Here is a 15,526-nt window from a genome sequence, read left to right as displayed (position 1 = left end):
TGACAGCTTCAGACGTGATAAAATTTGACCTTTTTGAACTGGACCAAATCACTACTTAACATAAAGATTCAGCACCCAAATTTTTTTAACATGTAAATACATCCCCGTACTTAATATTTCATGCATTTGATATCAAGAAATAAATTGGGAAAGTGTATCAAATAAAACATGCAAGTTATACACTGTTTACACTAGGGACTATATTCATAGACAACAAAAACCAAAGGACGATAACTGTGTCCTTGGACCACCTCATGGCAAGACGTACCCAGAAATTTAGAAACAATCCTGGTAAACTTATCGATCCTTTAAATAAACTTATTACAAAAGTTTACCAATTCAACACTGTGATTAAATCATTGAATATTGTTTTTATTGGTATTAATATTGATTTTCTTATCAGTAAATTAAAAGCAAAAATAAATGTTATTGTTATATACATATACACATTCATGGATCTGCAATCTGTCGATACCTTATCTTGGCATTGCACAAGGTCATGTTTTTCTCTGACTGTATATGATGTTTTTTCACTAAAACCATTGGATATTGGATGTGTACTGATTGACAATTTAGTCTAGGACGCATGATTTTTTTATTAGTTGTTGGTGGCTTTGAACAAGTTGTCAGTAATTGCGAGTACTCTCAAATCTGTACTAAGTGTCTTTCTTTTGTTGGGATATACTTCCACTCTGAGTTTTTTTAGATGTATTTCTATTTGTATCCATCTGATGAGTTAAGCCTTTGTCAACTGATTTTTATAATTCGTTCTTCTGTTAAACTGTTACACGACTGTCCCAGGTTAGGGGGAGGGTCGGGAACCTGCTAACATCTTAAACCCTGCCACATTTTGTATGTATGTGCCTGTCCTAAGTTAGGAGCCTGTAATTCAGTGGTTGTCGTTTGTTGATGTGTTACGTATTTGTTTTTTGTCTATTGTTTTTTGTACATAAATTAGGTTCTTAGTTTTTTCGTTTGAATTGTTTTACATTTGTCATTTCAGGGCCTTTTATAGCTGATTATGCTGTATAGGCTTTGCACATTGTTGAAGTGAGGGTACAGTGACCTATAAATTTCTGTGTCATTTAGTCTCTTGTGGAGAGATGTCTCATTGGAAATCATACCACATATCTATATTCAACACTGTATTCTGCACAGTACTAAGTATATTCAGGTTTCCAAAAGTCATTTTTATCTAATACTGTTAATTCATTACTATTACTCTCATGGGATCCTAATTTTCATGGATTTCATTGAATCCACCACAAAAATATGTCACCCTCCCCCTCCCCCCCCCCCCCCCCCAACAAAAAATGACCCCACAAGGGTAAGCATAAAACAATACCTACCATACATTCCAGAAGGTTCTGTGGCATAAGGAAAGAACTTCAAATCATCAATGTCAAACATGCCGACATCACCAATCCTCAGGAAGGAGTTTCTGTACACAGGTATTACACGATTCGGAACAAATGTGATAATCCTGGCACTAGGTAGTAATATCTGTGAATTTATGTACATATCAAACTGCTGAAGGGTGAAATCAGCTGACAAGACAATGTGTGACCACTCAAACAGGTAGATATAGAAATCAAACACAACCTTAGTCTTGTCGTACTGCAATGACAGGTAATATTTGTCGAGGGTGGTGCAATACCGGATTCTGGTGTACTCTATTTCACCTTCAGTGTGTGATCGTACTCCAGAATACAGGAAAGTCTGATCTTGGTAAAAGTTTCTAGGATACAACCACAGAGATAGGGTAAATGAACTTCTGCAGGCATCTGTAATATATACTCACTGCACAATATAACTTAAGAATTTTTACACTTTATTATTGTACAACAAGTTTCTATAAGAATATTAAAAATACTTCCAACATTCCAATCATTATGTTTCCCTCAAAAAGTCTTTGACATCATTTGTGCATCTATCGGGCATAAAATCTATATTACAATGCTGAGGATAGGGGTAAATATTCTAATGGGGATATTTCCTTATGACTTCTTAGGTAAATGTTATAAATGATAAAATAAATATATTTCTTTTGAGAGGTTTGGTTTATGAACATACAGGCACAATGACTGTGTAAGTTCAAGGATGAAGGGATCCAATTAGCCTATAAAACATTTAGATGATGCTAGAAATCAGTGTTTCATAAAAAAAAAAAAGTAAAAAAAAGAAGAGTTTTACATGTAGTGAAAACGATCTGAATCATACTTATTAACCGTAACTTTGTAAAATATAATGGACTAGACCCACAACCCCTTTTTTCTGAATCTATGGATAACACCATGGGTTGCTTAAAATTGAAAATGGCACCTTATCTGTTGAAGGACAAGACCTGCATGGTATTTTAAAGGGCTAAGAATCTCAAAGAATCAGAAGCAACAAAGCATCAATAATTATAAATGTAAAACTGCAAGTAGATAGTTAAAATTTACAAATACCATTATTAGAGAAACAGTTCATCATTTGCTCTGGTACTTGTATGGCAGGAACCAGTCCTGCTGGGTTATCTATCTTGGCTGCTGTGAGGAATAGAGAGTTTCTCCAGTAGGTCTCTACCAAACTGTTATCTACTATCACATGGACATTGGTCTTAGATTTTGACTTTGGTTCATTGAAGTCTATATATCTTGGTGTATCATCTAAAGGCAAAAATAACAGAATCATATAACTAAACAAAAGTTATAAAAAGACAAATTAAAAAAAATTTAGGAAGACATTTGCATTTAAATTTCTTCAAATAAGGATCAGAACTTTCCAATTAAAGAAAATTCTTATTATTGCAAATGTTTCCACATTCTTGGGAAAGCTTATTAATAAATTAGAAAAAAAATAGTTATAGAACCAGTTCTTTATCAATAATCTTTTAGTACTAGTAGTTAATTTGTACACCACTGCTGTACTTGTAGGATTTTGAAAACATGATCATACATTATACAAAAGTTAAAATTTTCATAGAATAAGATGTATTCATGATTTGAAAATACCCAATATGCATTTCACTAAAGCTTTTATGGTCCCTTTTGATTTTCATAAAAACAGTCAAATTGAAAGTTTGAAAAAATGCTCATAATCTCTAACAAGGTACAGCTATTCTAAATTAGCAAAACATACATCTAAGAATCATACCTATCATTTTGTTTTCCCAGTCTTCCTTCAGATTAGTACCAAATTTTAAATCTTTGATCAGTAAAGTGGAATTGTTTTCCAATGTGCAGTCAGCAATAGCCACAGATGATGACATACTGTCGTTTACAGTCGCTGGAAACACTGGCACATGTTTGGTAGGGGATACAGCATGCACCAGATGGAAATTTATGAAGAATTTCAAGCTAACATACTTTTGCCAGACAATGTTGATATGATTCCATTCTTTGTCCAAAGGCACAGGTAGTTCACTGTATGTCACATAGTTAAGCTCTTTTACTGTTACTGAAATGGCTGTTTCACTAAAATCAAAAAGTCAATGAATATCAGAGAGTATCATTTAAACTGGCACTTGGAAGTTGAACTATTTTGATTTTGCTGTAAGATGTAGACACCCTTACTTAATATACATTCCTATACAGTTCTGAACAAATTTACTGTCTCACATCATATTTTAATACTTCTATTTTTCGGTTTGCACAAGTCAAGTCTTTCTCAGACTTATTATGATGTTGTTACACTAAATCTATTGAATATGTACTGATATGTTTTATACTTTGTAATAAAATTGAGAATGGAAATGGGGAATGTGTCAAAGCGACAACAACCCGACCATAGAGCAGACAACAGCAAAGATTTACTTAATTGTTGGAACTAGCTTTGAACTAAATGTCACTAACTGTGAGTACTTTTAGATTGGTACTTAAAAAATTGTTGTACTGTCAAACCTGTTTTAAGAGACCACTTAAGTGAGAGCAAAAAAGTGGTCTCTTAAGACAGGTGGTCTTTTAATACAGGTTCAAATTCATTTGAAATGTACTACAGAGGGATCTAAAATTGGTTGTCTTTTAACACAAGTTTTTTGCTTAATACAAGTGATCTCTTAAAGTGGCACTAGTTGTCAAATTAATGGTCACCAATTTGACTCAAATTCTCATATTTGATTTATAACAATGTAAAACATTTATCCAAACTATCAAAAGTCTAAAATAAACAGTTTAAAGAGCATGGGGTATATAGGTTCGTTTCGTGTGTATTTTTATAGTCCAGACGCCATCTAATTAACTATCGATTTGACCTCAGATGACCATATAAGCGATGTAAACATAAATAAAGATATGAATAGATTAAACCAACACGTGCAATTGGATTTTTATAGGTCTGTATGATTTGATTTTATAGATTAAAAATAGATGTTTCTCATTGTTTTTAAACAAATAAGAATGATTTTATATGCATCGAATTAGTAATCAAATGATTTACTGTAGTTTCACTTTATTGTTGACATTCTTTTTCTTTAAATAACCAGTACACATACAATGCATTAGTTGTCAATCTCTAGCTAGGGGTTAAATTGAAGTTCACATGAATATGGATTTAAAGAGGTCGACTCATTCACTTGCAAGGGAATAACTAATTATCAATGTTTCTTAGCGTAATTTGACAAAATTGAACCTTTTGGGCTGCAAAAAGCCAATTGCTATTTCACTATTTCACTTTCATTATTGATTGAACAGAAAAAAATCAAACTGTATTTTTTTTATATATCTTGTAGCTAGTGCCCCTTTAAACAGGTTTGATTGTATTTACATTAACTTACTTATTATTTGTAACAGATATTATCATCCCTGTTGTACCATCAGTTACTGTATCTATGACAACACAATCAGTAAAGTTGACAATATACAGCCAAAATGAGACTCCAAAACTATGGTGACAGTTACTAAGAGATTGAAGACAGCCATCATTATTTGTTACAGTGTAAACTAGTGCAGAGGATGAAAAGTTACCCTTATGTAAGACAGGTCCCAAAGCTAGGTCATTCAATATTGTTATATTTTCACTTGATGTAAGTTCAATGATAAAACCATCAGATTTTTCCCCATTTATAACATTAGTTGTCATATTATAACCTGTCATGTCAAATTCGTAGGTTTCTGGGATGTATTCTGAAATACAAAAATAAAAATTATTGTGGAGAATGTAGTCATTCAGAATGTGTTATTGGTATTTTATGTCTTCTTTTATACAAAAGTGTAAATAAATTAATTTTCCTTGTTTACCTTGTTTAAAAAGTTATAAACTTAAACGCCATCTAGCCTTTGTTAATGTAACAAAGGAGTAGGTCCAGTAAGACCTCTTTTTGACCCTAAAATATAGCAGTTTTACGAAATAGTTAGAATGTAAACTTTTGGTTATTTTTTGGAAAGTCGAAAGCTTCTGCTACATAAATATTGGTTGTTTTTGACAATACCATTCACTTATATTGGGTACTAGCATGCCTAATTTCTGAAATCTTCACAATTTTAGCAGTCTTAAATGAAAGTTGCCGCATTTGTGTTCATTCTTAATATTGAAATGTAAGTTGTATTTGATGATAATACATAACATAGATAAAGGTTGAGGATGAACACACTTTCATTTTCAACAAAAACCATCTGAAAATTGACATTTTTTGGCATATTTGATAGATTTTTCATAATTAAGCTTGAATCGAAGCGTTTTTAATAAGTAAATCAGTTAAAATCTTTCACATAAACTTACTGAATCAACTGAAATAGACACTAAAGTGTTTAAAAAGTGTCCAAAATATTTCGTCAGATGAACCTGAAATTTGAGTCCAAGTTCAGCCCTTACTGGACCTACTTCTTTGTCTTCCACCTTAAATCAATCTTTGCACATTTTCAATTTCAAATTATACTTATTATCTTGTGTATTGTTTAAAATAGTAAATGAGGTTTTAAAACATATTATCTCCAATGAGAATTTTTAAGCAACCCTTTTCATATAATTCCCTGTTTTGTTGATTAATCATTAATATTGAGAATGGAAATAGGGAATGTGTCGCAGAGACAACAACCCAACCAAAGAGCAGAAAACAGCCTATGACCTTCAAGACAGCGAGAAAATCCCACATCCAGAGACAGATTTCTATACTGAACCCATTCTATTTCTGATCTTACTTTCTCTGTCATATAGATCTGTTACACCAGCAGCATTCATACCATTATCCATAAAATGTACATTGTCTATACTGACACCTCCAACTAACTGACCTGAAACAAAATATGGCAAGTTAATTAAAAAAAAAAAGTATCCAAAAAGGCAATATATAAACAACCCTCTCTCTATATATATATATTTAAGGAATGACTGTAATATTTTTCTGTCTATGAAGAAACAACATAAAAAATGTGGTGCACACTGATTAACGCTCATATGTTATTTCGAATAGACAGAAAAAATATTACAGTCATTTCTTATAATTTAATTCTAAATTCCATTTAAACCTTAGAAAACCTTGATAAAACGTTGATGACGTCACAGTCACATGACTAAATTATGTCTATGGTCTGATAACAAAATAACGTCAGCCAATCAGAAGACGTGTTACATCCAAAATTAAATTATATATATATATATAGAGAGAGAGAGAGGGTTGTTGTCGTATGATATGTTTTATTTACATGCAACTAAGAGGAAAAAACGTCAAATAATACATTTTATTACTATCAAAATGACATCTAAGCTAGAGCTCACAATTTCAGACAATGAAATATAGAATTTATCCCTTAAAATTAATGGGGCAATCCAAGTGTATTGAATGTTAGAAACAGTAATCTTATGACAGTTATTTATACATACTGTGTTGACAAATTGCACATGTATACAATGTACAGTCAAGTTTCTGTAAACCAGTCGATGTGATTCCTACACAGTTACCAGTCCCAGATACGAGAGTATCAAAATATGTAGATTCACCAGTAGAACTCCAAATATAGCTACCACTGCTTAGAATACCATCTGTTAAACAAGTTCTTCCAACTGAAAGGCAAAAGAAATATTGTTTTTTATTATAATAATTTTCAGTGACATATTCTAGCTGTTGCTAAGCTATTGCAATCTTGTGCTATTTACTCACAAAACTTCTAATATATTTGAGCTTATTTATAAGAAAAGGTGGGCATGCCCATGTTTGCAATAAATTGGATGAAAAGGCGAATAATTTTAATGTTTACAAATGCGTGACACTGGGGCTGTATGTCTTAATTTCCTTATTCTACATATTCTGTATGGTAACACAAATGCACTTTTACTAGCGACATGTAGCAGAGATTGGCGGTGGCAACTCTTCCACTACAGTACTGTTATTCCGATTCTAATGCATTACAAAAAGAAATAATACGTTAAAGCTTGAAAAAAATGTATAAATTTGACATACAAATAAATTCTACAAAACTTCATGACTGATTTTGACGCAAAGACGTCATGGCTAAACGTGACATCATACAAATCTAAACTTACAAATTGAGGTTGTTACTTTACCTCTACAATCCAAATTCAGATAAAATTACATTAAAACAGTGAATTCTGGTAGGTGTTGTTTTATTTTCGATAATATTGTAGTACATTTGTTGATCCAATCAATTCAAAATGGTGAGTCTCTCCTTAGTTACGCCTGGTCAAGTGTGGATTTGGCGTTAACTTTTAGTCAATGAAAAAAAATTCTTACATAAAATTGCATAAGAATTAAGGTCCTACCTTGAGCAAGCAGTTGTACAAAATCAAATATTTCAATCTATGTAACTTTGATAGTATGACCCTAATCCTTTACTTCATATATTTTGTTAAAATTGTTAACATTCCATCTTTACTTAAATGTCATGCTAATAAAATAAATTGTTGTCTTTAAACTCACCCAAATCAAATGTAGTTCTAAATTCATCAACTTCTGCCACATTGTTAAATGTAAGTAGCTTAGAACCAGCAGTACACTTTCCTGTGGTAGTTACATCATGGATAGATATACATCTATTGTCAAACTCCTCCCATGATGGTGAACATACAGATTCTAAAACGTAAATATGTACCAGTATTTATTTCAATTTCATGTATATATATATTATTCACATATACCCTTGTATGTATAAATATATTTAAACACATTTAAATGGTTATATAAGATCTGTACCTATGGATAAATAACAGCTAAAATTACAATTTTCTTATTAAAATTGATTGATTGCATAATGTCCAGTGGCAATTATTTCATGCATATTCAGGACAAGATATATGAGGAATGTGTCCATTTGTAAAGAGGCATAACTCTAGAATGGTAAAAGTGACACCACAAAAATTCAACCTTGATCTGTGTTTTGTGGAAATTAGCATTGCATAAAAGTTAACATTTGGTTGAGGCAAACTAAAGTTGAAGAACGGATACAAAAAATTCTGCAATTTTTTCATTTGTAAAGGGGCATATCTTTAGAACAGTAAAAGTGTAATACCAACATTCTTTGATCAGTGTTTTGTGGAAATTTATAAGCAATGTGTGTAAGTTTCATAACATTTGGTTGTGGCAAACGGAAATGAATAATCCAGCAATTTTTCCATTTGTAAAGGGGCATAACTCTAGAACGGTAAAAGTGACGCAACCAAAATTCAAATTTAATCTTTGTTTTGTGGTAATAAGCATTGTGTATAAGTTTCAGGTGTCATACCACCAATTACTCCCTCCAATTTGGAAAATATTAAAAAAATAGTGCATTTGATGTCATTGCTCACTTAAACTAACCAACAAATTGGCAGATATGAAACTTTTGGTGAAAGAGAAATATACTAAGACCATTTTAAGCTAAAATTTACTTACAAAATTGAGGATTAATGCACTCCATAGTATACTAATTTAAGATTTCCAGAAAACCAGGGGTTATTTTTAGTGGTACCTCTTTTTCGGAAGACCTCTTCTTTTTTATATGATTTTAAACATCTGTTGAAAATTGGCATGTAGAAAGCTGATATATGTATGATTCAGGATATACCTGGTTTCTATGAAGTTAAACTTCAGGTAAAATATTTAGAAAGCTGTGAAAATTGCAAAATTTGGTAGAACAGATAGGGACTGTTAATTGGTTGAGGCAAACTAAAGTTAGAGAATGGAAACAAATTTTAGGACGTTAGGACGTACAGACTTACAGACATACAGACGGACAAGGGAAAAACTTAATGCCCCCTCTGCTACGATGGGGGCATAAAAACAACTAATACAATAGGTAGGTTCTACAAAGTAGGTTGACTGGGACAAAGAGTGGGAAATTTGAAATGCCACTAGAAATGAGGTTACGTTTGACAATGGAAACAAATTTAGTATTGCAATAGGCCACTTAAGCTCATCAGCAAAGAGTTGTTGAAAGGTTTCTTTGATATGCAAAGAGCATGGCTCTGTTTCTGCATGAGGCAGTGGTCTTAATGTCCCAATTGTAACCAGACATGTCTGCATGTCTGTATCCCACATATCCAATGGACACCCTACTTCAGCAAAGGTTTTACTGCCTGTTAGAAGAACTCCAAGTGACCATGTTTTACACCCCATTCACCTATGGGGTCTTCTTTCTACAAGGATAGAGTGGTGGGCGCATATTCGCCATGGACACAAATTCGCCGTTTTGCATTTTTTTCTGTAAAATGTGTGTGCCTTTATCCAGTACTTGCCTGAATAGATGATAAAGTTTTTTTGTAATGTTTGAACAGTTGCTAATCCTCTTTACCCCATTTCCAAGGTTTTTCGCACTTATAAAGAAATACGCAGGTGTTTTAAAACAATTTCTTGCTATTATGCAAGATTTATATGGTAATTATGCGCAGTCTTACAGTAAATTAGTGAGAACAATCGTATAGGAATGATCTTTTAAGCTTATTTATGTAATTACAAACATTTGTTTTTATAATATACCAGGATAATGAGGATGGTCATATCATACATTGTGGCGAAAATGTGTCCACCATGGTACACGAAAACTTGATTTCCTCATGAGTTTGTGTCCATTTTTAGAACAATTAACCAATGTTTTGAAGATAATTCCTGTACCAACCAATTTTTTCATAAAGTAAAATTTCTGAAACCTACATAAAAATTCCAAATATTTGAATGCAGGTCGAATGGAAGTGGGAATGAACGAATTATGTGGCGAATATGGGTCACTCACTCTACTTATGTTTCAATTGATTGAACAGCTGTATAACACAGTATACTGTAAACCAATTAATTTTCACCACTGATTTATTTTTGTGACTTTTGCAAAGAGAAAAGTAACTCTTTTATAAATCAATGCCAATATATACATCCTGATTCTTTCCTTATTTAACTACATCAAGCAAATTTAAAAATCGCAAAAGTGGGATAGAAGCAAAGAAATATATTATGTCAAAAAAAAAAGTGGACTACAATTATCAATCTATTAAAATTTTCTCATTTAATTTTTCATGTCATATTTTTCAATTTAGGTTTTCTCAAAATCTGTGAAAAAGACTTACTTGCAGGTTTTTCACAAATAACAGGCCATGTCCCAGAACAAATTATGTCTCTCCATGGACATTTTCTGACACTACAATCTATCACTGCACAGCGGTTTGTGGCATAGTTGTTCAATGGAGGTGTTGCCCATTTTTCAAACTTCAAAGGCTGTAGATCTCCATTAGTAAAAACTCCAATACCAGAATCTGCTAGGGTCCTAAATTTGGGTCCTATGTGTGCCGTTTTGGGCAAAGGAGATCCACTAAAATAATAAATTTCAATTTTATTAGCTAAGCTGTTAGTGAAAATATGTATTGCTGAATTTCCTTATTGATAAAAATTAATTAAAAACTTGTTGCACTGATATCTTTTGTACATATGTATAAATATTTAATTTTATACCATAAAGCGGGTTATTTTTTCGCAGGTGTAAAATTTCGCGACTTTCATTAAAAAAGATGTTCAAAATATTTGGTGGTTATTATTTTTGTGGATAAAAACTTTGATTGATACCTTTGCATCAGCTCTTTTAAATTGGCAGAATTTATTTTTGCAATTTTGTTCCATCATCAAAAATAAGCGAAATTTAACACCCCGCAAAAATAACCTGCTATACAGTAATTTGGATTGGTGATAAATTTTTGTCACTAGTTTTCACACTGATGTTTTTTTTTTTTTTTTTTTTTTTTTTTAATCTTTTCATTTATTTTAATTCAATATTTATATTACCTATAAAGTAAATTGGAAATAAATCTTTGTTCTTCTTCAGAATCAATCTCTAAGACTATGGCTCTGAACCCGGAACAGTGTATGTTTGCATTGGGGCCTGTGTAAGATGTGGTGTTGGTAAATAAATAACAATGTCCATCAAAGTACTCCCATCCGTCGTTACATTTTAAACCATCTTGTATCCCTAAAATAATAAATTAAATAAGATGTAAATGAACTCATAAAAAATTGGAATGCCGGGCTTGAGTTTTTGTCTACAAAAGACATCAGTGATGTAAGAATCAAAAAAGTTAAAAGGTTCAAATTAAGTACAAAGTTGAATAGCATTAAGGACCCAAAATTCCTGAAGGTTTTTAACTAGAGGGTCACAAAAGTCAAGCTCCATCTTTATCAAATATAGTTCAATATATAGGACGATTCTACTGGTGTTTTTCTTGACCTGGATTAAAACACATCAGCACCTTTTATAATAAATATTCATACCATAACTGTCATCTGTTTAGTGCTAAAATTTCAAAAATATTTTTTATGCCTTGTGAACATAAAATATTAGTTCTAAATCCATTAATCCATTCACTCATAATGGTTAAATGCAGCTTAGGTTAAATGCAACAGAAAACAGAAAAAAGATGGAGACTAGATTTGTCAAAGCGACACGAATGGTCCCGTCCCAAAAAGTTGAAAAATCTGCAATTTCAATATAAACACATGTGGACATAAACATGATGGTAGTCTCACATATCAAACATCAGCTCAAAATCTGGAGGAATATAGAAAAAAAATCTGTATAACTGTGGTATTCAATAATTTATCAAAGTCCAAAGCCTGTAATTTCAGCAAAAATTAGGGGAGAAGAACTAAACTTTACCTTGATCTGTAACTCATCATGGTTAACTCACATACCAAAAATCAGCGCAACATCTGAAGGCGTTTAGAAAAAAAGACTGTATAACTGTGATTTTCAACAAATTCTCAAAGTCCAAAGCCCGTAATTTCGGCATAAATTAGTGGAGCAAAACGAAACTTAAACTTGATCTGTAACTCATCATGGTTAACTCACATATCAAAAATCAGCCCAATATCTGAAGGCATTTAGAAAAACAAGAGTGCACACTCTGAAATGTCTCGCCTTCTATACTAATCATTGATATTATGTTGATAGTCCTAAGTATAAAGCTAAGCTTTGTTACAACTGTCACATAAACTTAACATTAACCAAGATAACTAAACAAAGACCAATGAACCTTGAAAAAGAGGTCCAGGTCAGATGAACCATGCCAGGCAGACAGGTACAGCTAACAATGCTTCTATACAACATATATAGTTGACACATTACTTATACTTTAAGAAAAATAGACCAAAACACAAAAACTTAACACTGTGCAATGAACCGTGAAAATGAGGTCACGGTTAAATATAACCTGCTCAACTGACATAAAGATCATAAAATATTTCCATACACCAAATATAGTTGACCTATGGCATATAGCATTAGATAAAAAGACAAAAACTTAACTTTGACCACTGAACCATGAAAATGAGGTCAAGGTCACATGACATCTGCCCGCTAGACATGTACACTTAACAATCATTCCATACAACAAATATATTAGACCTATTGGATATGGTATGAGAAAAACAGACCAAATTACAAAAATTTAACTATAACCAGTGAACCATGAAAATGAGGTCAAGGTCAGATGACACCTGTCAGTTGGACATGTACACCTTACAGTCCTTCCATACATCGAATATACTAGCCCTATTGCTTATAGTATCTGAGATATGGACTTGATCACCAAAACTTAACCTTGTTCACTAAGCCATGAAATGAGGTCGAGGTCAAGTGAAAACTGTCTGACAGACACGAGGACCTTGCAAGGTACGCACATATCAAATATAGTTATCCTATTACTTATAATAAGAGAGAATTCAACATTACAAAAAATTTGAACTTTTTTTTCAAGTGGTCACTGAACCATGAAAATGAGGTCAAGGACATTGGACATGTGACTGACGGAAACTTCATAACATGAAGCATCTATATACAAAGTATGAAGCATCCAGGTCTTCCACCTTCTAAAATATAAAGCTTTTAAGAAGTGAGCTAACGCCGCCGCCGCCGCCGGATCACTATCCCTATGTCGAGCTTTCTGCAACAAAAGTTGCAGGCTCGACAAAAACTGTATACATGTAACTGTGATTTTCAACGATTTTCAACAAATTCTCAAAGTCCAAAGCCCGTAATTTCGGCAAAAATGAGTGGAGCAGAATGAAACTTAAACTTGATCTGTAACTCATCATGGTTAACTCACACACCAAAAATAAGTCCAATATCTGAAGGCATTTAAAAAAAAACTTTGTATAATGGTTTGTTGCGGAATTACGAAATGACGGAATTACGGAATTTCAGAATTACAGAATTTTGGAATTAAGGAATAAGGGAATATCAGAATTTGGACAAGGGTAAAACTATATGGCACCGACAACTTCGTTGCGGGGCCATAAAAATAATATTAGGAAACACTGAACATTCATATACTGTAAATTCAGAAATTATTGTATGCATTTATTATTGCGATTTTGTCATTTAAGACTAAAATGCGATTTCAATTTTCAATTTTTGGCAATAATGAAAACATTTTCTGAATTTTACAGTATGTACTTACTTTTTTGTGTAAAAAGATCCATCTTCAATGATAATGAATATGTTACTTACTTGTGGAAAATGGTTCTTGTGCATTCTCACATAGCCCACCATAACCTGTGAAATTGGCATTATTATCCTTAAATGTGTGCATCTCTGCAGTTCCACAATCTGGGTCACATGTGATTGCTGTGTAGCACAAGTCTGGAGTATTAAGTAAAGGATCTGGATTGGTTACCCAAAACTTATATGGTTGCCGTTTTCCATCTGTATTCATAAAAAGCTTTAACGAATAATCCATGTGGAAATCATATGTTCCCAAATAAACAGGAGCAGGCCTAAAATAGATAAGGTTAAAAGAAAAATCTGATTAATTTTTGCTATAAAAATTTTAAAATGATCAACTTTATATATTATATCTTAATCAATATAAAGATAATAAGAGACTCACTCGGCCAATACACATAATGTAAAATGACAACCATGAAATAGACACAATGGGTGCATCATGTGAAGCAGGATCTACTGACAGAGCACCTGCAATTACCCTGTGATATTGGTGGGTGGGTGATGTTAGGTATTAGGTTTTCTGTGTTGTCTTTTATTCACTTAATCTTTTTTTGCCATTGCATAATCAGTTTATTTTTCTCCTTATTGGTTTGAATGTCTCTTTCTATTTTTTGTCTCTTCTTTCAAGAGTTCTTTCTACAATTGAAGTAAAAAAATAACAATATTGTTTTGAGACAGCAATACTACTTTTGTATAATGGTGATAGCATAAATGGCTAATAAAATTGTAAATACTAACTTGTCATAGAGTAAAGTCTTAACAAAATTCAATTCTGGTTCATCTGCAATAGCCACCAGGTGTCCTCCCTGACTTCTACATATATGCTCATGATCCCAATACATCAAATACTGGTCAGTATATTTGTAGCAAGAAGTTCCATACTTAGACCACCCAGGTGGACACATTACTGGAAACAAACAAAAAATAAAGTACAAACTTATAAAAATATCAAGAATGCCTCTAATAGAACAAATGTTTAAGACATTTAAGACGGTGACCTATAATTGTTAATTTTCTGTGTCATTTGCTTTCTTGTGATGAGTTGTCTCATTGGCAATAATATCACATTTTTTTTTTATAATTATGAAATTGCTTTAGTCATTCCTACCATTAGTTCAAACCCACTTCCTCATCTTTCTCACTATCTGAATTGATCATGAATTATGGGTCCAATTAAATCAATGAGTTCACTGCATTGAAGAACATAGGAATATTTATTTTAAAGTTTGATAGGAACCTTTTCCCTCATTTCTAAAAGAAATGAGTCTTTTAAAGTAATCTAAAATGATGGGTTGTCTAAAAATGCTATTTTATTTTTTCCAAATCAAGGTCATTTCCAAAATCAAGGTAATTTTCCTACATGAGCAATTTCTGACAGGTTATCAAACAGAAACCTCTGCGTTTCTTTATAGTAAAAAAAACCAAAAAGCTTTTCAAAAATTATTTTCTATAGCAATTCAATCCATTTTATTATTCCCTTAAACATGAAGGACAATTTAATATGTGTATTGTCATCAAGAATGTCATTTGTCATTTCTGTGATGTCAGAAAAAAAAGCTTAAAAAAAACAAACATTTTCATACAAAACAGAAAGCCCTGGTTTTCAATGATTAATAGAAAAAGTTCCCTGG

At 32.2% G+C, this 15,526-nt stretch overlaps 1 protein-coding gene across 1 annotated transcript in view; it reads right to left on the bottom strand.

Annotated features, from left to right (window-relative positions):
- LOC139489613 (uncharacterized) overlaps positions 1–15,526 on the bottom strand; it is a 75,999-nt gene that overhangs the window by 55,279 nt on the left and 5,194 nt on the right. The window contains exons 4-14 of the mRNA XM_071276210.1: positions 14,634–14,802; positions 13,899–14,164; positions 11,180–11,363; positions 10,471–10,712; positions 7,856–8,008; positions 6,802–6,981; positions 6,120–6,212; positions 4,757–5,105; positions 3,139–3,458; positions 2,451–2,651; positions 1,350–1,784 (exon numbers count right to left, since the gene is read on the bottom strand). Coding sequence (XP_071132311.1) covers positions 1,350–1,784; positions 2,451–2,651; positions 3,139–3,458; positions 4,757–5,105; positions 6,120–6,212; positions 6,802–6,981; positions 7,856–8,008; positions 10,471–10,712; positions 11,180–11,363; positions 13,899–14,164; positions 14,634–14,802 — 2,592 coding nt within the window. The remainder of the gene's footprint in view (positions 1–1,349; positions 1,785–2,450; positions 2,652–3,138; positions 3,459–4,756; positions 5,106–6,119; positions 6,213–6,801; positions 6,982–7,855; positions 8,009–10,470; positions 10,713–11,179; positions 11,364–13,898; positions 14,165–14,633; positions 14,803–15,526) is intronic.

The sequence above is a fragment of the Mytilus edulis genome, chromosome 9, assembly GCF_963676685.1.
Source record: "Mytilus edulis chromosome 9, xbMytEdul2.2, whole genome shotgun sequence".
Lineage (NCBI taxonomy): Eukaryota > Metazoa > Mollusca > Bivalvia > Mytilida > Mytilidae > Mytilus > Mytilus edulis.
Note: the sequence above shows the minus strand (reverse complement) of the source record. Positions and strands in the feature narration are given on the sequence as shown.